At 37.3% G+C, this 24,309-nt stretch overlaps 2 protein-coding genes and 1 pseudogene across 2 annotated transcripts; 2 read left to right on the plus strand and 1 right to left on the minus strand.

The window, feature by feature from the left end:
• The first annotated feature begins 1,143 nt into the window (after positions 1 to 1,143).
• LOC110576417 (olfactory receptor 51G1-like) lies at positions 1,144 to 2,124 on the plus strand. The gene has a single exon (XM_021685623.1). It carries the CDS (start codon positions 1,144 to 1,146, stop codon positions 2,122 to 2,124), a length of 981 nt encoding a protein of 326 aa, XP_021541298.1.
• Positions 2,125 to 10,844: 8,720 nt separating this feature from the next.
• LOC110576484 (olfactory receptor 51L1-like) lies at positions 10,845 to 11,804 on the plus strand. Its single transcript, XM_044919657.1, is given in 1 exon segment — positions 10,845 to 11,804. A coding segment is annotated over 1 exon segment (960 nt).
• Positions 11,805 to 15,304: 3,500 nt separating this feature from the next.
• Positions 15,305 to 16,258, minus strand: LOC110576416 (annotated as a pseudogene).
• Between the last annotated feature and the right edge of the window lie 8,051 nt (positions 16,259 to 24,309).

Consider the following 24,309-nt stretch of genomic DNA (forward strand, 5'->3'; position numbering starts at 1 on the left):
GGGGTACTAACTTCATTCCAAGACCATAGGGACAGTGAGGCTGAGATTGCTGGTATTTTTCCTGCTTCTGTCAGAAATAGCCCAAGGCCATGTGCAGAGAGGAGCATTAGAAAAAGAGTTGCAAGTTCCAGTGACACCAAAAAGGAGGCTCCAGGATCAACAAGGCTGATGTAGCTCACAAATCAATTGCATCAATGGAAAAAAATGTTAACAATTCACTTAAGTAAAACCCTGGCCTGACTGCAGTTTAAGTACACATAGATGAACCTTGGTAGAGAATATGAAATGGAAAACAAACTCCAAATACCCATGATTGAGTAAGTGAGGTAAGTGCTATTTACCCTTGGATGGGCTTCTGGTTCCCATTTAAAACAGTCTGAGGGCTCATTTATTTTCCTCTCTAATTCGTACCAACTCTCACTACATATACAATGTTTTTGAAGTATCCATTCATATCTTATGATATGATTTGATTAGTCTTATGGGTTTTTTTCCATTGTAGCTAACTATTAAATAGGTATTATGCATTTATTGCCTAAGCTTTTTCTGACATCCGTTCTGAAATGTTTCCATCCAGTGTCCTTGTCAGAGGAAAAAGATTGCTTAACATGGAGAGATCAGGGTCTTGGAAATATCCTTACTTAACATCATACACAAAAATAAACGGCAAGTAAATGATGAATCTGAAAGTAAATAGAAACAAACAAACCTATCAAAATATTAGTAGAAAAGATAGGAAAATATATTATAAATTTAGGGGAGGGAAGAGTATCTTGTGACTGACTCAAAATCCAGAATCAATGGAATAAAAGATTGACAAAAAACTACATAACAATTAACCATGTAAAGGATTAAAAAGTAATATATTAAAAGAGGATGGTGTACTATATGCTGGCTAATTGAACATAATAATAAAAATAAACAAATAAATAAAAAAGAAAAAAGGTTCACAAAAGAGATTACAATAAAAAAAAGATGATGTATTTGGGTAATTTTTCAAAATCATTTTACAAACTGTAGAGATAATGTCTCTACAAAGCAATAAGAGTTAAGAAAAAACCTAATGTAGAAACATGAGTTGCTGTCTTCTAAATGTTGTGTGTTTTTCTTCCTTCTAGGAGCTCACATTTTTATGGTACAAAAATGGCTACTTGGGACAGCCTCGTGACGGGTTCTAACTCCAGTACTGAACAGTTTGTTTCATTCTATCTCACTGGGATTCCTGGCTATGAGAATGCTAATCACTTTATTTCCATACTTTTTTGTGTGTGCTACCTGATTGGAATAGTGGGCAACTGCACAATCCTTCACATCATCCACACAGACAAGAGTCTCCACGAGCCCATGTACTACTTCCTGGCCATGCTGTCTCTCACTGACATGGGCATGTCATTCTCCACCCTGCCCACAGTATTAAAAATCTTCTGGTTTGATGCTAGGGAGATTGAGGTGAATGCTTGTTTTGCCCAGATGTATTTTATTCATACTTTTTCTCTGATGGAGTCAGCTGTGCTTCTAGCCATGGCTTTTGACCGGTATGTTGCCATTTGTGATCCTTTGAGGTATTCCAGCACACTCACCCCACAACGCATTATCTACATAGGGGTCTTCATTATAATCAGATGCTCCATTGTCCTTCCTGTCATCCTTGTTCGTATTCCCACATTTTCCTTTTGTCACTCCCATGTTCTCTCCCACTCTTTCTGCTTGCATCAAGAAGTCATCCAGTTGGCCTCTGCTGACATCTCATTCAACATTTTATATGGCTTGTTTGTTGTTGCATTTTATTGGGGTGTAGATTCGCTAGGAATCTTGTTATCTTATGCTTTCATCCTCCATTCTGTGCTAGGCGTTGCATCCCAGAGAGGGAAGCTCAAAGCCCTCAATACATGTGCTTCCCACATTTGTGCTGTGCTCATTCTGTATGTGCCCATGATAGGGCTATCCTTAGTGCATCGCTTTGCTAAGCACTCCTCCCCCATTGTCCACATAACCATGGCCAATATTTACCTGTTAGTTCCACCAGTACTTAACCCAATCATTTATAACATCAAGACAAAGCAGATTCGCCAAGACTTCCTAAGGATATTAACACCCAAAAGTGTTGGACTTGCTCACACTTAGAAGGGATAAGATTCTCTGTTATTTTGACCTTTGCATCCATGACCTTCATTATGAAGATAACCAGCTTAGAATTTCTTGGACACATTTGGTGTATAGTAAATACATGATAGTTAATAAATTCAACATATCTCTATAAGAAAAATATTGTAATTATTTCTATCATTACTTCCTAGCTTTAATGCATCTCATAATCCTGATATAAGGAGGTTTAGTAAGAGGAAATTCATTTCATCCAAAACATTTATGGAGATATTTTTTGTTCAGGTTTGAGGATAAACCCAATTTTCCATGTTAAAACTAAGACTTACAGAAGTTAACTATGAAAGGGTAACAGAGGTAATATGTAGCATACAGCACCAGTAACTAGGTACATTTTCTTTCAAATGAAGCAAAGTAGACATTATTCTTCAGATTTTGAGCCAAATCATAATAAAATGGGTATTTCAGTTTGGATACAGAATAAAGAATAAGATTGCATTTCTTTGCTTTACTTCTGTTGGAATGAATGTCTGAAAAATCTTGGGCTATGAATGCATTGGGTTAGTTTTCACTAGACCAATCAACACTTCACACTTACAGGGCTGTATACTCATGCTGAGTATAAAATATATCAAAACCCCTTGGTCAGTGTACACTCCTATGAGGAAAAATGTCTTCAGAACTTTAAAAAAATAGAGTAAAAGAGAGATGCCAAAAACTGCCAAAGGCTCTTGCTGTCTCACCTAATTCTCTAGGAGAGAAGAGGAAACAAATTTTCAACATTGAAGCTTAAAGTGTACACTAATGGGAGGATAGAAATGTATCAGAAGTGGGGGGAGGAGCAAGATGGCGGATTTTTGATGACGGCTTCAATTTCCTTAGTGGTTATAGGTCTGTTCAGGTTTTCTATTTCTTCCTGCTTCAGTTTTGGTAGTTTATACACCTCTAGGAATGCATCCATTTCTTCCAGGTTATCTAATTTGCTGGCATAGAGTTGCTCATAATATGTTCTTATAATTGTTTGTATTTCTTTGGTGTTGCTTGTGATTTCTCCTCTTTCATTCATGATTTTATTTATTTGGGTCATTTCTCTTTTCTTTTTGATAAGTCTGGCCAGGAGTTTATCAATCTTGTTAATTCTTTCAAAGAACCAGCTCCTAGTTTCTTCTATCTGTTCTACTGTTCTTTTGGTTTCTATTTCATTGATTTCTGCTCTGATCTTTATTATTTCTCTTCTCCTGCTGGGTTTAGGCTTTATTTGCTCTTTTTTCTCTAGCTCCTTTAGGTGTAGGGTTAGGCTGTGTATTTGAGATCTTTCTTGTTTCTTGAGAAAGGCTTGTATTGCTATATACTTTCCTCTTAGGACTGCCTTTGCTGCATCCCAAAGATTTTGAACAGTTGTGTTTTCATTTTCATTTGTTTCCATGAATTTTTTAAATTCTTCTTTAATTTCCTGGTTGACCCATTCATTCTTTAGTAGGATGCTCTTTAGCCTCCATGTATTTGAGTTCTTTCCGACTTTCCTCTTGTGATTGACTTCTAGTTTCAAAGCACTGTGGTCTGAAAATATGCAGGGAATTATCTCAATTTTTGGTACCAGCTGAGACCTGATTTGTGAGCTAGGATGTGATCTATTCTGGAGAATGTTCCATGGGAACTAGAGAAGAATGTGTATTCTGTTGTTTTGGGACGGAATATTCTGAATGTATCTGTGAAGTCCATTTGTTCCAGTGTGTCATTTAAAGTCTTTATTTCCTTGTTGATCTTTTGCTTAGATGATCTGTCCATTTCAGTGAGGGGGGTGTTAAAGTCCCCCTCTATTATTGTATTGTTGTTGATGTGTTTCTTTGCTTTTGTTATTACCTGCCTTATATAATTGGCTGCTCCCATGTTAGGGGAATAAATATTTACAATTGTTAGATCTTCTTGTTGGATAGACCTTTTAAGTAGGATATAGTGTCCTTCCTCATCTCTTATTATAGTCTTTGGTTTAAAATCTAATTTGTCTGATATAAGGATTGCCACCCCAGCTTTCTTTTGGTGTCCATTAGCATGGTAAATGGTTTTCCACCCCCTCACTTTCAATCTGGGGGTGTTTTGGGTCTAAAATGAGTCTCTTGCAGACAGCATATCGATGGGTCTTGTTTTTTTATCCAATCTGATAGCCTGTGTCTTTTGATTGGGGCATTTAGCCCATTTACATTCAGGGTAACTATTGAAAGATAGGAATTTAGTGCCATTGTATTGCCTGTAAGGTGACTGTTACTGTATATTGTCTGTGTTCTTTTCTTGTCTATGTTACTTTTAGGCTCTCTCTTTGCTTAGATGACCCCTTTCAATATTTCTTGTAGGGCTGGTTTCGTGTTTGCAAATTCCTTTAGTTTTTGTCCTGGAAGCTTTTTATCTCTCCTTCTATTTTCAATGACAGCCTAGCAAGATATAGTATTCTTGGCTGCATATTTTTCTCATTTAGTGCTCTGAAGATATCCTGCCAGTCCTTTCTGGCCTGCCAGGTCTCTGTGGATAAGTCTGCTGCCAATCTAATGTTTCTACCATTGTACGTTACATATCTCTTCTCCCAAGCTGCTTTCAGGATTTTCTCTTTGTCCCTGAGACTCGTAAGTTTTACTATTAGATGTCGGGGTGTTGACCTATTTTTATTGATTTTGAGGGGGGTTCTCTGTGCCTCCTGGAGTTTGATGGCTGTTTCCTTCCCCAAATTAGGGAAGTTCTCTGCTATAATTTGCTCCAATATACCTTCTGCCGCCCTCTTTCTTCTTCTTCTGGGATCCCAATTATTCTAATATTGTTTTGTCTTATGGTATCACTTATCTCTCAAATTCTGCCCTCGTAATCCAGTAGTTGTTTCTCTCTCTTTTTCTCAGCTTCTTTATTTTCCACCATTTGGATCACATCCTAGCTTACAATGGTTTGATCCCTATCTAGCTGAATTCCTGGGACCAGACGAAATTTAAGTCCCCTACTCCTCCACCATCTTGCTCCTCCCCTCTCTCATAATGGTTTTGATTTGTATTTCTCTGATTATGAGTGATGTTGAGCATTTTTTCATGTGTCAGTTAGCCACCTGGACGTCTTCTTTGGAAAATATCTATTCATGCCTTTCATCCATTTTGAATTTATTTTTGTGTATGATGTAAGAAAGTGCTTCAGTTTCATTCCTCTCCATGTTGCTGCCCAGTTGCCCAACACCATTTGTTGAAGAGACTGTCATTTTTCCATTGCATATTTTTTCTTGCTTTGTCAAAGATTAGTTGACTCTATGGTTGTGGGGCCATTTCTGGGTTCTCGATTCTGTTCCATTGATCTATGTGTCTGTTTTTGTGCCAGTACCATACTGTCTTGATCACTAGAGCTTTGTAATATAGCTTGAAATCTGGAATCATGATGCCTTCAGCTTTGTTTTCCTCTTTCAGAAATGTTTTGGCTATTTGGGGTCTTTTGTGTTCCACACAAATTTTAGGATTGTTTGTTCCAGCTCTGTGAAAAATGCTGGTGTTATTTTGATAGGGATTGCATTGGATGTGTAGATTGCTTTGGGCAGCATAGACATGAACAATATTTGTTCTTCCAATCCATGAGCATAGAATGCTTTTCTATTTCTTTGTCCTTTTCAATTACTTTCATAAGTGTTCTATAGTCTTCAGAGTACAGATCTTTTACCTCTTTAGTTAGGTTTATTCTTAGGTGTCTTACTGTTTTTGGTGCAATGCCAGTAGAATCGATTCCTTGATTTCTTTTTCTGCTGCTTAGTTATTGTTTATGGGTATTTCTGCACATTGATTTCATATCCTGCAACTTTGTTGAATTAGTGTATGAGTTCTAGAAATTTTTTGGTGGAGCCTTTCAGGTTTTCTACATAGAGTATCCTGTTGTCTACAAATAGTGAAAGTTTGATTCTTCCTTCCCAATTTGGATGCCTTTTATTTTTTTTGTTGTTTGATGTCTGAGCCTAGGATTTCTTGTGCTATGTTAAATAGTAATGGTAAGAGTGGACATTCTTGTCTTGTTCCTGACCATATGGGAAAACCTCTCAGTTTTTCCCCACTGAGGATGATATTAGCTGTGGGTCTTTTGTACATGGCCTTTATGATGTTCAGTATGTACCATCTATCCCTACATTGTTGAGGGTTTTTATCAAGAAGGGATGCTGTATTTTGTCAAATGTTTCTTCTGCATCTATTGACAGGATCATACAGCTCTTATCCTTTCTTTTATTAATGTGGTATATCATGTTGATTGATTTGTGAATGTTGAACCACACCTGCAGCCTGTGATAAATCCCATTAGGTTGTGGTGAATGATTCTTACAATGTACTCTTGAATTTGATTTGCTTAGAGTTTTATTGATAATTTTTACATCCATGTTTGTCAGGGTATTGGCCTGTAATTCTCCTTTTTAGTGAGGCTTTTGGTTTTAGAATCAAGGTAATGCTGGCTTTCTAGAACGAGTTTGTAAGTTTTCCTTCCATTTCTATTTTTTTGAAACAGTTTGAGGAGAATAGGTATTAATTCTTCTTTAAATGTCTGGTAGAAACCCCTGGGAATCCATCTGGTCCTAGACTTGTGTTTGCTGGGAGATGTTAGGCATCATAATTAGACCAATAATGCCAAAATCAACAACCACAGTTGGAAAAATTCATAGGAGACCACATTTTTAGAAGTTCCTATACCAAACAGGGCTAACATTATAATTGGAATGTCCACCCTAATTAGAGATTTCTGATTATTCATTAGTGCACATCCTACCCTGCTACACTGTGCAATCACAAATAGACATTTAAGAGCCAGTATTGTTGACAAAGAGAGTTTCAATAGTTGAATAAAAGCTTCTCTTTTTAGTCATATTAAACATATTAATCTGTGTCATTAGGAAGAACTTTATGGCACAGTGAAGAAAATACCATACCAGGCAATCAGATCTGAGTGATGATATTGGTTATATTGCTTATTAGGGGGGTTTTAATATAGATTTTATTTTTCATAGCAGCTTTAGGTTCACAGCAAAATTGAGTGGAAGGAACACAAATTTCCATATACCCACTGTTGTATGATATTGAGGGAGGCAGATCACATAACTGAATCTCATTGTTATCCAGTGTGTAATAATAGAACTGAACTTGAGTCGCTTACAGCTCTTAGGGCACAGACTCTATGTGCCTCCCCAGTTTAAGTATTTAACAAGACCTTCTCAATGGCTACACCATATCCAAAAATCTTTATTGCCCCATCATATTCTGCATACAAACTAGTATTTCATCTAAGGTTGCACTACCTCGTTTGTTCCAGACATTGAGGCAATAAGCATTGGAGAATCTCAAGAGCCTTCTTGCCCCTGTATTCCCAAACTGCCATCCCCTGCTGCAGCCTGAGTGGTGGACAGAAACTGAACTGAACTGACAGGGTTACATGCATACACTGTCCTGCATCTATCCTGGGGCCTCATGTCTCAGAAGACTAGAGGAAGACATACGAACTGATCCTTCTTTCTCTGAGAATTAGAACGGTCTCTAATGACAAGAGGAACTCTTCTGCCAGGTATGTGAGGACTGGGGACAATAAAAGTGGGAGGTAAGAGGAAAACACAGAGGGGGACTTGAGAGACAAAAGAGAGGAGGATGGACACCCAGTGAGGTGGAGGACCAGGAGACTGCTCCAGAAGGGAAAGGTCTTCAGTTCATCAAAGGACATAATTTTCACCAAAATACCTTCATTGTTCACTCTCATTCTTATAGTAGTCAAGCCAGACTCAGTCAGACTTTTCAGATTGGACTTGCCCGAGATACCTTAGACCTTTATGGTATGTGATATCTGTGTCCATGGGCAAGATATAATACTTACACAGGGTGACGATTTATTTTTCTGACATGCCAGAATGGAGATTCCAGAGTGTGATTGAGATTGTATCAGATAACCTTCAAAGTCCTTTAGAATTCCAAGTATCACTGCTTTTTAATATAACATTAATTGCAACTCAGAGGTCTAAACCCCAAATTATAACTTCTTCTGATTTTTGAGTTTATAAACTAACTCTTCAAACTCCATCCTCCTCTTCTGAGGAATGGTAGAAGACATCACAAGGCCATGTGAATGAATTTGAAATTAGAGGATCAGAAGCAATAGGAATTAGGCAGTCAAAATGAACCCATGTCACAATAGAAGGAGTTGTGGAATAATAGGCAGAGCACATCCTAGTGAATATGTGGAGTATTGGTGAATATATGTTGTGGCAACTTCAGAATACTAACATGACTGCTCAGATTCCAGGCTCATGGTAGTCCCAAATCTCATTCCTTTTCTTGGAGAAATGTCCCATTTTATCCTGGGATGTATCTGTTTTTTCCTTCCCAAATTGGCAATGAATAGAATGAAAAGTGTATAAGTAAAGCCATCAAAATTACCAGAAGAATTTGGGGGGTAGAGAAAAAAACATGAAGCCATTTATACCTATGGCTATACTGAATTTTCACTGGATGAAACAGAGATGAATCTGATATCCTTCCCTTCCTACCACTCAGCCAACCTAGATCACTTTTGTGAGATGCCCACTCAGGGTGTTTCCTCTCTGGAAGGATATTCCAGCTTCTCCTCATATCTTTCTACCTCCCATTACACTTTAAAGAAATATTGTTATTGTCATTGCTGACTGTCATCATTATCACTATTATTTTATGGTCACTATATGTAAGGCTCTATGCTAAGTATTTTACCCACAGGATCTCCTTTAATCTGAAGCACAATCCTGTCAAAATTGTTTTTATCTACAGTTCACAGATGAGGCTACTTTGCTACAGAGGAAAATAAGACATTTGTCCAACTTAAAAAGTGAGGAAGTGTTGGAACCAGAATATTCCCGATGTGGATAGTCTTGTGGAAGCAGAGGGAGAGTCTGAATGAGGAGGATGGTGGAGAATTGTCTCCTAAAACCTCAATAGAAAGTCATGATGATAAAGCTGCTTCAGACTTGCCTCCAGCTCAAGTATCTTCCAATTTTCAATTAAACTTCAAGTTCATCTCTTCTTTACAGAGGGAGAGAGCTGCTATAAAATCAGAGAAATGGTCTGAACCGGCAGGTTCAGGAAGACAGATTTCTACATTTGGATTAGGGATGAGATATTGGAAAATAATTAACAAAAAGAAGTAATAATATTGGAAAATCTTGGCATTAAAGGTAATGAGTACAAGTCTAGAAAGGTATAAAGGAAGGTGAGAGAGACAGGGCAAAAGAATCAGGAATTGTTGGTGGTAATAAGCCAGGAAGATTGAAGAAAATAGCAGGACCATGGGTACCAGGTCATACAATATGTAAGCAGTATTCAATTGTAATACAAGTAGTCAGAGAGACTGAATTTATCTCTGGCATTTATTTATTTGATTTTTTGATTATGGGTCTTCCACTTCCTAGAAAATTGTGATTATTAATCCTTCCAGTCAAAACTGCTAAATTCAGGTTTTATCTGTGTGGAGCTAGAGAAGATTGAAGGAGATTTGAAGTTCCCAAAGGACAAAGTAGACATTACATGATAGGAATACACCAGTTTATTCTTTTACAATGGGAAGTAATCTGTCTCCTGGATCATAAATTCTCAAAACAGCATTTTGGTGAGCAGGGATTCTTGGCGAGTGATGGGCAATTGGGATGTTGAGAGGTTGCTCATCTTTCTTACTTCAGAGATGTTTTTCTGGACCACAGAAGAAATACTGGAATCCATTGGGGGAAAATGTATTTTCTCATTTGTTCTGAGTAGGAAAGATTTCATATCAAGGTCAGATGCTTTTTCTGAGCATTATAGTTTTTTAGTTATCTTATTTTCTTTTGTTTTTGATTTGAAGCATGAGTTTCTACTCTATCTTTCTTTATAACACATATCTTTTTTTTTTTTTTTTGTAAAAGGTACCACTCTCTAAATGACTAATCAGATCTGAAACTTAATAGAAAGTAGGTTTTGAATCTTTAACATCAGAGTCAGAGGTAATTATACTTTTCTTAAATTGTATATTTTATTACAATAAGAACATTATATATAAAATTCTATATTTCATTATTATAATTTTTTAAATTCAAAATTGTTTTAATTAAGTGTATTTTAACCCATATTTAGTTCCTGGCAATGCTAGTCCAAGACCAAGCCTGTGGCCTCAATTATACAATTGAAGATATGTTAGTGAGACCTGTTTGTGTTAATAAGTACTGCTGACCCATACTTTCTTGAATCCTGTAAAGATACCCTGCGTGGTGTTCTAGTATTATTGAAAATCTATGCGGTTTAGACAGAATAAGGCATTGTGTGTAAATCACTACAGGAGTCATTAAAAAAAAAAGAAGAAGAATTTTAAGATCAGTACCCCTTCCAAGATAATCCTGGAAGAAATTTATAAAATGAGAGATGTAATCTAGAACACTTTGTGTATGTGCTGCTCCTTGTAGTGTCTTTAGAAGAATATTGTCCATATTTAGAGTGGATGTCAATTGGTCTGCATCTGAGAGGCGAGACAAAAGGTCCTTGTGGTCGTGAAGTCCATGTTTTGTTTAACTCACCATGCTCAGCAGGGCAATGAAGAAAGACAGAGCAAAAATGTGGGGATGAATGGAAGAGTGTTTACAGAAGGCACTGAAGTTGCATTTGTTTTGTTTTTTTTCCAGACTCAGATGCTGATCTCATCATTGCCCTCCCCACTGGAGTGGGATCCTGAAATTGGATTATGGTTTGACAGTGAGTTCCATGGCAACCTTAAACTCCAGTAATACCCTGACCTCCACATTCTATCTCACAGGTATCCCTGGCTATGAGGAATTTCACCACTGGATATCCATTCCATTCTGTGTCCTCTACCTTGTTGGAATAATGGGCAACTGCACCATGCTGCATATTGTCTGGACAGACCCCAGTCTCCATGAGCCCATGTACTACTTCCTGGCCATGCTCTCCCTCACTGACATGGGCATGTCCATACCCACAATGATATCACTCTTCAGGGTGTTGTGGTCCATTTCCAGGGAAATCCAGTTCCATATCTGTGTGGTCCAAATGTTTTTTATTCACACTTTCTCTTTCACAGAATCATCTGTGCTCTTGGCCATGGCCTTTGACTGCTATGTGGCTATCTGCCACCCTCTACGATATGCTACCATTCTCACCCCAAGACTTATCACTAGAATTGGAATTGCCGCCCTGCTTAGGAGTGCTTTTGCCATGATTCCACTTCTGGCCCAGCTGGCTTTCTTTCCTTTCTGCCACTCCCTCATCCTTTCTCATTCCTATTGTCTGCACCAGGACATGATTCACCTAGCCTGTGCCAACACCAAGTTTAATGTTATATATGGATTGGTACTAATCACTGTGCTGTGGGGCGTGGACTCTTTGGGTATTTTTGTGTCTTGTATGTACATCCTTCAGTCAATATTAAGAATTGCATCACGTGAGGGGAGGCTTAAGTCTCTCAACACATGTGCATCCCACATCTGTGCTGTACTCATCCTTTAAGTGCCTATGATTGGGCTATCTATTGTCCATCGTTTTGCCAAACACTCCTCCCCCCTCATCCATGTCTTCATGGCTCATGTCTACTTATTGGTTCCACCTGTGCTCAATCCAATCATCTATAGTCTGAAGACCAAACAGATCCACCAAGGAGTCCTCCACCTGCTTTCCCCCACAAAATTCAGTTCTACTATGATGTAGGCATGTCTTCAAGGCAATGATGGCATCCATCTAAATGATTTAAACACATACTGATTTGTGTGCTCTAGGTATGTTGGCCTCATAGTTGCCAATAAAAGAGTAAATAGCAGAAATAGAGGCAAGGGGGATCACAAGAATGTCCTAAAGGAGAAAGTTGATGTCTACTGGGACAATACAGCTTGACTTAACATATGCTTCATAAATTCCCTCTAAATATGAATATGTTGGAGTGGAGTGTGTTAGAAATCATTTCCATCTATTCCCTTCTATTTCCAAGGTCATTTATCCATTAATTTTTCATTAAATATATTAAACCATGTATCTTTGCTTCCTGATACTCTTTATTTGCCAAGAAATTTAATATTATCCTTCTTGTTATATTAATGTCTGTATATCTAATTTTTCTTTCTTTCTTAATAATGGGAAAAATCATATATTGACATAAGAGCATACTAGGGCTTGAGGCAGAAGTTATGAATCCTCATGGTGCATCTGCATCTACACACATGTTCTGCCCTTTCTGAGGATATTTGGTTTCCTTAGGAATAGAAAAGGCCAGTGCTGGTTAGTTACAGCAACACAGACACATAATGACATTTTAATAGCTAATTTTTGAAAGATAAAACTCAAGCAGATGTTCCTAGTTCTGGCTTTCCTTAGTCTTACCTGGAAAAATAAATGTCTTGGCTTTATTTGGAATCCTTAATACTTCCATTTCCATAGATCTTTTTCCTTTATCAAGTGTCCCTGCCTCAGCTGGCACTGCAATCAATTTTTTTATTCCCATGATGATTTAGCACAGAATCCCAGGTTCTTTTTACAATTTATAGAGAAGAATAAGAGAAAGAGATGATGGTAACTGCTATTGGCTTACCCAGGTATCAATTAAAATTCCTGGGCAACTCCTATAATGTTCTTTCCTTTGATCATTCCTGTTACTATATGTAATCCCAATACCAAGACAACAGCTTCCAGTGGTCCAGTATTAACTGTTCACGTGTATGGATACACCACCTTAATTAAGAGATGAGTATATAAAACTGTCATTACTAGCCATGATCTTTGGTATTATACATGAAAAGATCAAAGGAATATACACATTATAAATTAAAATGAGTCTATGTATATATGTTTACTTGAGGGAAAAACAATTGACTCATTAAATACTGATGAGCCAGACAAGTGAGACAATTCATTGTAATGATTAGATAATACCAATAAGATGGTAATAATATTCCATTAGTGAAGGTAAATAATTATGATACTGCTCAGTGGTTAGAGATGTAAAACAATGCAGTTTATCTTTGCATTTTTATTTTCAGGTTAATTATATTTGTACTTTCAGGTACTTCTTAACTCTGAAGTCACATACCCTCTTAGTTCAAAGTGATTTAGTAAGTCACCTATTTTATTTTATTAATTTTATTTTTAAAGGTTTTATTTGTTTACATATTTATTTGATAGAGAGAGAGAACATGTGTATGAGGGAGGGGTGGGGCAGAGGGAGAGGGAGAAAATTTCAAATAGACTCCACACTAAGTGTGAGGTGGAGGAAAGGCTGGAACTCATGACCCTGAAATCATGACTTGAGCCGAAACCAAGAGTCCCACTTTTAACTGACTGAGACACTCAGGCACCCCAGTAAGTCAACTATTTTAATTCACCAATCTGAAATTATCATGAAATTCTTCTATGGACACCCATGAACTACCTCATCCACCAGATTTGAAAAATTATTTAGTATCAGTCAGAAAACACTGGAAAATGCTGCATTTTCCACTGAGGAACATTCAAAGCAGGGTTCAATAATATGATATTCATTTAGAATGTTCTTACATGCCAAATATAGGTCTCAGCTTCACCTTTGCTGTTGATCTCACAGTCATGTCTAATCACAAATGTCCTGTTATTCCCAGAGAAAAATCATGTATGTAACTGCTTTTCCCTATGGCCCTTAAGATTATGTAATTTATTCCTTGTTTAGATTATGACACTGATTTTTTTTTGTCTACTTCATGGTTTACGTCTCAAATAATTTGTGACCATATATTTATTTCTTGATTCTTTCAATACATATTTTGTAGATCTCACTTACCCTGGGTTTCTTGTTAGTGTGGATACTCATTGAAAGATACATTTTCTCCATTAATGAAAGAGATACATACTCTATAACAAAAAAAGAAAGAAAAAAAAATGTTTTCCAGGTAAGATAAGGACATTGAATTCCAAAAGTAAAGAGTTCTGGAATGATATGAAAGATGAAAATGACAAATGAGAAACTAAAAATAACAATGGCAGAAAATGTCCATTGGCTTTCCAGAGTGTCTAGACAGTGTGTCCAGGGCTGGCATTAGATTGTTTACAAGCACGCATGAGGCAATGAGTTAAATTTACAAGCTCTGACTTTACCATACAACCATTAAGAAATACTATGAATTTCCTATTCATGTCCAGAAATCTTTGTAAGTATAATGTTGTAGAAATCTGTTAGTTTGTTGGTTTTCCTTCAGTAGATACAGGAAAGTCATAGAAATCAGCAAAACATGAGATGAGAAACATTTAACACCCTATAGCCTCTGGGAAGTTGAAGTACTGGCTCATGAAGTAGCTCCTTCTTATTCTTGGCAGGATATGCTGCAAATGCAACCCACCTGAGGCAGTTATTTCTCATTCTTGTCATTATTTTAATGACTCCTTGGAGGTAAAAACTATTTAAAGTGAGTACCGTTCAAATCTTCCCCATATCAAAACTTCTCAGCAGTACACTCCCCAACAGATACTGAGTCAACAGCCTACTTTCACTTAAGTTTAGTTGCATAATTTCATAAATCAGAAGAATGCTAATTATCAATAAAAATATGAGATAAAGTGCAGTACCTGGCATGCCATAACACAAGTTCATGTCAGATTTTCAGTCTTTTCTTTAATTTCTGGCCTAGATTTCTAGGCTTTATATGTGTACCTATCATTAGATGTCAAAGAGGTTGAGTCAGTGCATGGTAAAATAGGATAATACATTTCTAAAGTAATACCTGAAGACAAAACTCTCACAAGTGAAAGCTGAAAAAATTATATAATTTCAAAGATAGCTAGTAAAAAGTCATGGAAGAGACATTCATGGAAGATATCATCAGAAGTTACATTGTAGGTTACATGGGGTCAGGTGATAGCATGGCCTCTACTGGATGCCTTATGATTTGCATTATACATCTTCTGACATATCTGCTGGTCCATTGGTATTGGGGCTTTCTGACAACATAGATGACTGAGAACTCACCCTTTATTTGTACGATTATTTATCACCTATCTTTGTTGAGTTACTTGAGGGAAATGAAAAGTCATAAGATACTGTTACTATATTCAAAAACTTCCAGAAGAGTGAGAGACAAATATGTACATGGGGACTGTGAACATATGAATATTTCTCAGAGATATGTGCTTCCTTTGTGCAAGTTAGAAGTTGATTTCATAAGGATTATTCCAGAAATATATAAGTGACCCTAAAGTACTATCTGCTATAATTTCAGGAGATTACCTAGAATTTCGGGTGCATATCTCCTGGGTTTTAACACAGTATACAACAGGGTTGAGAACAGGAGGAATCAATAGGTATACATAACCCAAGATAACATGCACCATGGGTGGAACATGCTTCCCAAAGCGATGGATAATAGATACCCTACCCCCAGCATAGGGATATACACCAGCAACACAGCATAGGTATGGGAGACACAAGTGTTAAGGGCCTTGAATTGTTCTTCCCGGGAAGCAATGCCTAGCACAGTGATCGGAATCTTCACATAAGAGAGGAGAATGAGTACAGAGTCCACTCCAAAGGTGATGAGAATGATGATGAGGCCATAGATGCTATTTATTCGGTGGTTAGAACAGGAGAACTTAATGATACCTGCATGCAGGCAGTAGGAGTGGGAGAGCACATTAACCTTACAAAACCTGAGTCGCTTAATGAGATAGGGTCCTGGGAAGATGACAGCCACAGCCCGTAGCAGAAGCCCCGCACCTATCTTGGCGATGGTGGAATCAGTCAAGATAGTAGTGTACCTGGGTGGGTTGGAGATGGCCACATATCAGTCAAAAGCCATGGCGAGAAGGATGCCTGACTCCATTAAGGAAAACACATGAATGAAGAACATCTGGATGAGGCAGGCATCAAAGTCTATTTCACGATCATTAAGCCAGAAAAGCTTGAGCAGCGTGGGCAGGGTGGCAGCACAGAGTCCCAGGTCAGTAGCAGCCAGCATGGAGAGAAAAAGGTACATGGGTGCATGAAGTGACTGTTCCACCTGAATAACCACCAAGATGGTGATGTTCCCCATTAGGGCAATCAGGTAGAGGGCACAAAACAAAATGGAAATCACTGGATATGAGTCTTCCAGACCAGGGAAACCACTCAGAAGAAAGGGTCTGTAGGTACTACCATTGAAAAAGACCATGATGTGTCATTTGGAATAACCAATAGTCTTTGTGTCTAGAGTAAAACAGTCTGGATTAGCACACCATCACCATGAGCCTTATGTCATGAAGTCGACATTCTGTGTTTATGCTGTTAACTACATAAATTTCCTTCACCACCTATGCAAAGCTGTAATCAAAGAGAAACATGCAGGTACTAGTAAACTTTCAGACAAGAGATCATAATAAGAAACTTATATTGGCTATTTAGTTTCCCCATATAACATTATTTTAATCAAGATATGAAATAGCATATTAAAACATTGTCTCTGCTCTGAGAAACAAACTGAGGGTTCTAGAGGGGAGGGGGTTGGGGGGATGGGTTAGCCTGGTGATGGGTATTAAAGAGGGCATGTACTGCATGAAGCACTGGGTGTTATATGCAACAATGAATCATGGAACACTACATCAAAAACTAATGATGTAATGTATTGTGATTAACATAACATAATAAAATAAAAAATATAAAATAAAATTTAAAAATTGTCTCTGAATTTTTCTAACATTTTCTTATAAAATGTGATATGGTTGCTAGGAAAGGATACCGTAAAACTAGTTTAAGGATTAAAGTCTATGGAAATATGTGGAAAGTTGAGAAAACCTCTCCAGTATTCTTATGCCTGTGTTCCCGCTTCAGTCCTAAGAGAATTGAGTGCTGAAAGTAGTGAAGTGTGAATGTTATCCACACAGAGTTCCTATTTTTGCAGAGAGAACAGCCTCATATCCCTGACTAAATTAGAATCTCTACAAATACATAATCCTGTTTATCAATCCATCTTTATCAATACATAATCCAGGGTCCTGTTAGGAGATGATGCTAACTCCATTATTTCTGTATCTTTATTCTCTTTCAACTTCATCTTGAAAGTGTGGACCAAACAAGAAGACTGGAGTCCAGGAAGTCCATATTCTATTCCTCATCTGACACTAGCTATATGATAGTGATGAAGTTGCTTCTGATCTCTGAACTAGTTTTTTGGGGTTTTTTTTTTTAATATTTAAGTGATGTGGAGTTGAGTAAATGATCTTCTAAGAGCTTTTTCCAAGAGGATCTATTTGATTAAATTTATAAATTTATTTTTACCTGATGGTTATTTAAAAATTGATTATGTACCTTGAAAACCTCTCATTCTAGATATTGCCCTGTGCAGTCAAAATATAAAGTGGACCAGATGACACTGCTATGGAGGTACATGTAGCATGTGCTGGGGAAATCTCCCTAGAAGGTAATGGTGGAGGTCATATTTGGGTGATCATAAATATGAGAAAGAAATGGCCACACACAGTTGCGTGGTGCAAAAAGAGAATTCCAGAAAGGAAGAAAAACCATCAGGCAAAGGAGAAGATGAAAAATTTGGAATTTATAATAACTTGCAGACTAAATTTTGGATATGGATAAATCCTTGATTTGAGAAGCATTATGAAACCAGACTGGAGACATAAGAAATTTTAGGAAGTTCTTTTTTTTTTTTAAGAAGAATTTTAAGAAGCTAATTTTGAAGGAGTGTGTGTGTGTGTTTGAGAGGACGAATGGCATGATCATGTTCATATTTTTAAAAGATGACCTAGTTGCACTGTGGTGAATTAATTGCATGGGAAAATTTTATAATTCTCATTACGGTTATTACCCTGTTTGGGAAGGTGTATGTGTATAACAATAGCTAACTTCTACTGAAAGGACTAATAACATACCTCTGGGGCTATAACACTTTTAAAAATTATCTCCATAAAATATACGCAACCCCTATTAAAAAAATTCTTGTTCACTCTTACTTTTCTGATGAAGTATCAAGCTTTTGGAAGGAAAGTGACTTTCTTCAGAAATAGCTATTAAGCAGCAAGACAGAGTTGAATTCAGAGGAGGCAAGAAAGTGCACAGTCCGTGAATTTTGCCATACTAGTGCTGATTTCCTGAATGGACCATATCTGTACAATCAAAGAAAAACATGGATTCTCCTTGGGTTCAGTAGCTGTGTGGTTTCAGGCAATTAATTTAACCTTTTTGAGCTTAGGTGTTGTACCTCTACATTATGAATAGTAATAGTAATAATATATATAAGATAGTTTTTTGAGAAGTAGATGAGATGACTCATATTAAGAATTTATAACCCAGCCTGATACATAGAATATTCTCAGAAATATTGGTTATTAAGAATATTTCTCAGGAGAGTGCCACATGTATCTTTGCTATATTAAAGAAAACAAATAGGTTGCGTGAGTCTGTGTTGCTGGCTACAGAAACATTTAGGAGGTAAGGGTCATACATTCCATAAATAAGATCCCATGAATTCTTCCTATAATGGTGGCATGGCTTTCCCTACCTACTTACTGACGATTGCTTGCTTGCATCTAACATCTCCATTGCTCATTTTGTAAATCTAGTGAGTCAGAGAAAATTTGCATCTTTAGGAAGAAGTACAGTGAACCAAGATCAAAAGAAAGCAGTGTTCCACTGGTCTTGGTCTCATTATACAAACAGACCTGAAGAGGAAATAAAATCTGTGGATAAAAATGACCTTTTAAACCTCTCCGTTCCTGGAACTTCCGTTAGGAACAAGAGAGGTAGCTGGTTTATCACCATAGATAGTAAGTCAGTACTTTGGGATCATAAGCATAAAAGCAATATTCTTAAAATTATGTGTAGGAGCAGGCAGTTATTTCACTGTGTGTGCGTGTGTGTGTGTGTGTGTGTGTTTATCAGCCTGTATCTCAATTCCTTTGAGGTTTCCCCATGAAAATCATATCTACCTTCCATGAGAACCATGAGTGGTTCCCAAAATCCATAAACCATATGTGGCTATTTTCTTCTGCCACTTCATAAAGCATAAATAAATCTTTCTTTTGTATTAACTGCTGTGTTTTTCTGTTTTAGGTAATATCTTAATGCACATCACTTAGGAGAAATGTTATGCAATTAACATTTGATCCTGTGGAGAGTTTTAAATGAATTACATGGACTAGTTTTTAATTGTACTATTTTACTAATTATAGAATACATGAGCAAGATCTTTTGCTTGTTTTTTTTCACTTGTTAACCTGTTTTTTCACTGCATTTGTGTTTATGGTTGAGGAGATCATTGTTTACCTGACTGCATGGGCACGCACACCTGAGAGAAATAGATGAAGAAAAAAGAAAAGAAAGAAAAGGAAAAAAGCCACAGAGAAACATATAGTAGCGCTGGGTAAGGTTGATGCTGACCTGACCATAGTATATTAACTGAGAAAGACTGCAATACTTCAAGTTATTAAACACTGTGGAGATGGGCTGAAAATACTTTCACTTTAAATATAAATAGGAATTGATATAGTTTATAATGGTGACGGTGTTAATGATGATAATCATAGTGACAACATTGATGATATTCAATCAGAAAAAGAAACCCTCTGTAAGAGTTTAAGTGTGCTCCTTTCTGAGTCTATATGATAACACAAGGCAGGAATATGGGTGTTCCTGCAGATGAAGCAAGTTAACTATTGACCTTCAAGAAAGGAGAGAGGAAACATAGGGAATGGATAGTAAATGTTGCAGTGATTGATTGGATATGAACTTGTTTGAGCAGAAAAGGTCTAAAAAGACAATTGCCTAAAAGTGGTACCTTCAAAATGATCCATCCTTAAATAAATATGTAATCAGAATGGACATCAGTACACACGTTATGAAAATGATACATAGTAACAGTGGTACTGAGGACATCAAAGTTAAAGACAGTGCAGGATTATATGTTATAATACACATAAGCAGAAGATAAAAGGAGGGGATTCTGTCTTTTTTTTTTATTAAATTTTTTAATTCTTATGTTAATCCCCATACATTACATCATTAGTTTTAGATTTAGTGTTCCATGATTCATTGTTTGTGCATAACACCCAGTGCTCCATGCAGAACGTGCCCTCCTCAATAGCCATTACCAGGCTAACCCATACTCCCACCCCCCTCCCCTCTAGAACCCTCAGTGTGTTTTTCAGAGTCCATCATCTCTCATGGTTTGTCTACCCCTCCGAATTCCCCCCCCTTCATTCTTCCCCTCCTGCTATCTTCTTCTTTTTTTTTTCTTAACATATATTGCATTATTTGTTTCAGAGGTACAGATCTGAGATTCAACAGTCTTGCACAATTCACAGCGCTTACCAGAGCATATACCCTCCCCAGTGTTTATTACCCAGTCACCCCATCCCTCCCACACACCCCCCCACTCCAGCAACCCTCAGTTTGTTTCCTGAGATTAAGAATTCCTCATATCAGTGAGGTCATATGATACATGTCTTTCTCTGTTTGACTTATTTCACTCAACATAATACCCTCCAGTTCCATCCACGTCGTTGCAAATGGCAAGATCTCATTCCTTTTGATGGCTGCATAATATTCCATTGTATATATATACCACCTCTTCTTTATCCATTCATCTGTCGATGGACATCTTGGCTCTTTCCACAGTTTGGCTATTGTGGACATTGCTGCTATAAACATCGGGGTGCACGTACCCCTTAGAATCTCTACATTTGTATCTTTGGGGTAAATACCCAGTAGTGCAATTGCTGGATCATATGGTAGCTCTATTTTCAACTTTTTGAGGAACCTCCACACTGTTTTCCAGAGTGGCTGCACCAGCTTGCATTCCCACCAACAGTGTAGGAGGGTTCCCCTTTCTCCACATCCCTGCCAACATCTGTCGTTTCCTGACTTGTTAATTTTAGCCATTCTGACTGGTGTGAGGTGGTATCTCATTGAGGTTTTGATTTGGATTTCCCTGATGTTGAGCGATGTTGAGCACTTTTTCATGTGTCTGTTGGCCATTTGGATGTCTTCTTTGGAAAAATGTCTGTTCATGTCTTCTGCCCATCTCTTGATTGGATCATTTGTTCTTTGGGTATTGAGTTTGATGAGTTCTTTATAGATTTTGGATACTAGCCCTTTATCTGATATGTCATTTGCAAATATCTTTTCCCATTCTGTCGGTTGTCTTTTGGTTTTGTTGACTGTTTCTTTTGCTGTGCAAAAGCTTTTTATCTTGATGAAGTCCCAAGAGTTTATTTTTGCCCTTGCTTCCCTTGCCTTTGGCAATGTTTCTAAGAAGAAGTTGCTGCAACTGAGGTCAAAGAGGTTGCTGCCTGTGTTCTCCTTTAGGATTTGGATGGACTCCTGTCTCACATTGAGGTCTTTCAACCATTTGGAGTCTATTTTTGTGTGTGGTGTAAGGAAATGGTCCAGTTTCATTCTTCTGCATGTGGCTGTCCAATTTTCCCAACACCATTTGTTGAAGAGACTGTCTTTTTTCCATTGGACATTCTTTCCTGCCTTGTCAAAGATGAGTTGACCATTGAGTTGAGGGCCCATTTCTGGGCTCTCTATTCTGTTCCATTGATCTATGTGTCTGTTTTTGTGCCAGTACCATGCTGTCTTGATGATGACAGCTTTGTAATAGAGCTGGAAGTCTGAAATTGTGATGCCGCCAGCTTTGCTTATCTTTTTCAACATTCCTCTGGCTATGCGGGGTCTTTTCTGGTTCCATACGAATTTTAGGATCATTTGTTCCATTTCTTTGAAAAAAGTAGATAGTATTTTGATGGGGATTGCATTGAATGTGTAGATTGCTCTAGGTAGCATTGACATCTTCACAATATTTGTTCTTCCAATCCATGAGCATGGAACGTTTTTCCATTTCTTTGTGTCTTCTTCAATTTCTTTCATGAGTATTTTATAATTTTCTGAGTACAGATCCTTTGCCTCTTTGGTTCGATATATTCCTAGGTATCTTATGGTTTTGGGTGCAATTGTAAATGGGATCGACTCCTTCATTTCTCTTTCTTCTGTCTTGTTATTGGTGTATAGGAATGCCACTGACTTCTGTGCATTGATTTTATATCCTGCCACTTTACTGAATTCCTGTATGAGTTCTAGCAATTTTGGGGTGAAGTGTTTGGGGTTTTCCACATAAAGTATCATATCATCTGCAAAGAGTGAGAGTTTGACTTCTTCTTTGCCGATTTGGATGCCTTTGATTTCTTTTTGTTGTCTGATTGCTGTGGCTAGGACTTCCAATACTATGTTGAATAGCAGTGGTGATAGTGGACATCCCTGCCGCGTTCCTGACCTTAGGGGGAAAGCTCTCAGTTTTTCCGCATTGAGAATGATATTCGCTGTAGGTTTTTCATAGATGGCTTTTATGATATTGAGGTATGTACCCTCTATCCCTATACTCTGAAGAGTTTTGATCAAGAAAGGATGCTGTACTTTCTCAAATGCTTTTTCTGCATCTATTGAGAGGATCATATGATTCTTGTTCTTTCTTTTGTTAATGTATTGTATCACGTTGATTGATTTGCAGATGTTGAACCACCTTGCAGCCCAGGGATAAATCCCGCTTGGTCGTGGTGAATAATCCTTTTAATGTACTGTTGGATCCTATTGGCTAGTATTTTGGTGAGAATTTTTGCATCCATGTTCGTCAGGGATATTGGTCTGTAATTCTCCTTTTGGATGGGGTCTTGGTCTGGTTTGGGGATCAAGGTAATGGTGGCCTCATAAAATGAGTTTGGAAGTTTTCCTTCCATTTCTATTTTTTGGAACAGTTTCAGAAGAATAGGTATTAAGTCTTCTTGAAATGTTTGGTAGAATTCCCCTGGGAAGCCATCTGGCCCTGGGCTTTTGTTTTTTGGGAGATTTTTGATGACTGCTTCAATTTCCTTAGTGGTCTCTTCAGGTTTTCTATTTCTTCCTGGTTCAGTTTTGGTAGTTGATACATCTCTAGGAATGCATCCATTGCTTCCAGGTTATCTAATTTGCTGGCATAGAGTTGCTCATAATATGTTCTTATAATTGTTTGTATTTCTTTGGTGTTGGTTGTGATCTCTCCTCTTTCATTCCTGATTTTGTTCATTTGGGTCATTTCTCTTCTCTTTTTGATAAGTCTGGCCAGGGGTTTATCAATCTTGTTAATTCTTTCAAAGAACCAGCTCCTAGTTTCATTGATCTGTTCTACTGTTCTTTTAGTTTCTATTTCATTGATTTCTGCTCTGATATTTATTATTTCTCTTCTCCTGCTGGGTTTAGGCTTTATTTGCTCTTTTTTCTCTAGCTCCTTTAGGTGGAGGGTTAGGTTGTGTACTTGAGACCTTTCTTGTTTCTTGAGAAAGTCTTGTATTGCTATATACTTTCCTCTTAGGACTGCCTTTGCTGCATCCCCAAGATTTTGAATAGTTGTGTTTTCATTTTCATTGGTTTCCATGTATTTTTTTAATTCTTCTTTAATTTCCTGGTTGATCCATTCATTCTTCAGTAGGATGCTCTTTAGCCTAATGTATTTGAGTTCTTTCCGACTTTCCTCTTGTGATTGAGTTCTAGTTTCAAAGCATTGTGGTCTGAAAATAGGCAGGGAATGATCCCAATGTTTTGGTACTGGTTGAGACCTGATTTATGACCTAGAATGTGATCTATTCTGGAGAATGTTCCATGGGAACTAGAGAAGAATGTGTATTCTGTTGCTTTGGGATGGAATGTTCTGAATATGTCTGTGAAGTCCATTTGGTCCAGTGTGTCATTTAAAGTCTTTATTTCCTTGATGATCTTTTGCTTAGATGATCTGTCCATTTCAGTGAGGGGGGTGTTAAAGTCCCCCACTATTATTGTATTGTTGTCGATGTGTTTCTTTGCTTTTGTTATTAATTGCCTTATATAATTGGCTGCTCCCATGTTAGGGGCATAGATATTTATAATTGTTAGATCTTCTTGTTGGATAGACCCTTTAAGTAGGATATAGTGTCCTTCCTCATCTCTTATTACAGTCTTTGGTTTAAAATCTAATTTGTCTGATATAAGGATTGCCAGAGGGGATTCTGTCTTGAAACAAATTTCAAATATAATGAATGATCACCTTAATAAACTTAACCAAATGAACGTATGTTTTAAAAATGTCTCAGGCCCCATTTTATTGAAAAAATGTAATAATCATCCTCACATGGCATCCTGGCTTACAGATGTGAGATGAAATCTTCATTAACTTATATAGTTTATAAAATGGTATCATTCTCCTAA

Source organism: Neomonachus schauinslandi, chromosome 11, assembly GCF_002201575.2.
Source record: "Neomonachus schauinslandi chromosome 11, ASM220157v2, whole genome shotgun sequence".
Lineage (NCBI taxonomy): Eukaryota > Metazoa > Chordata > Mammalia > Carnivora > Phocidae > Neomonachus > Neomonachus schauinslandi.

Excerpts from the sequence above, each read along its gene's own strand:
- LOC110576417 (XM_021685623.1), top strand. The coding sequence starts at position 1,144 with ATGGCTACTTGGGACAGCCTCGTGACGGGTTCTAACTCCAGTACTGAA.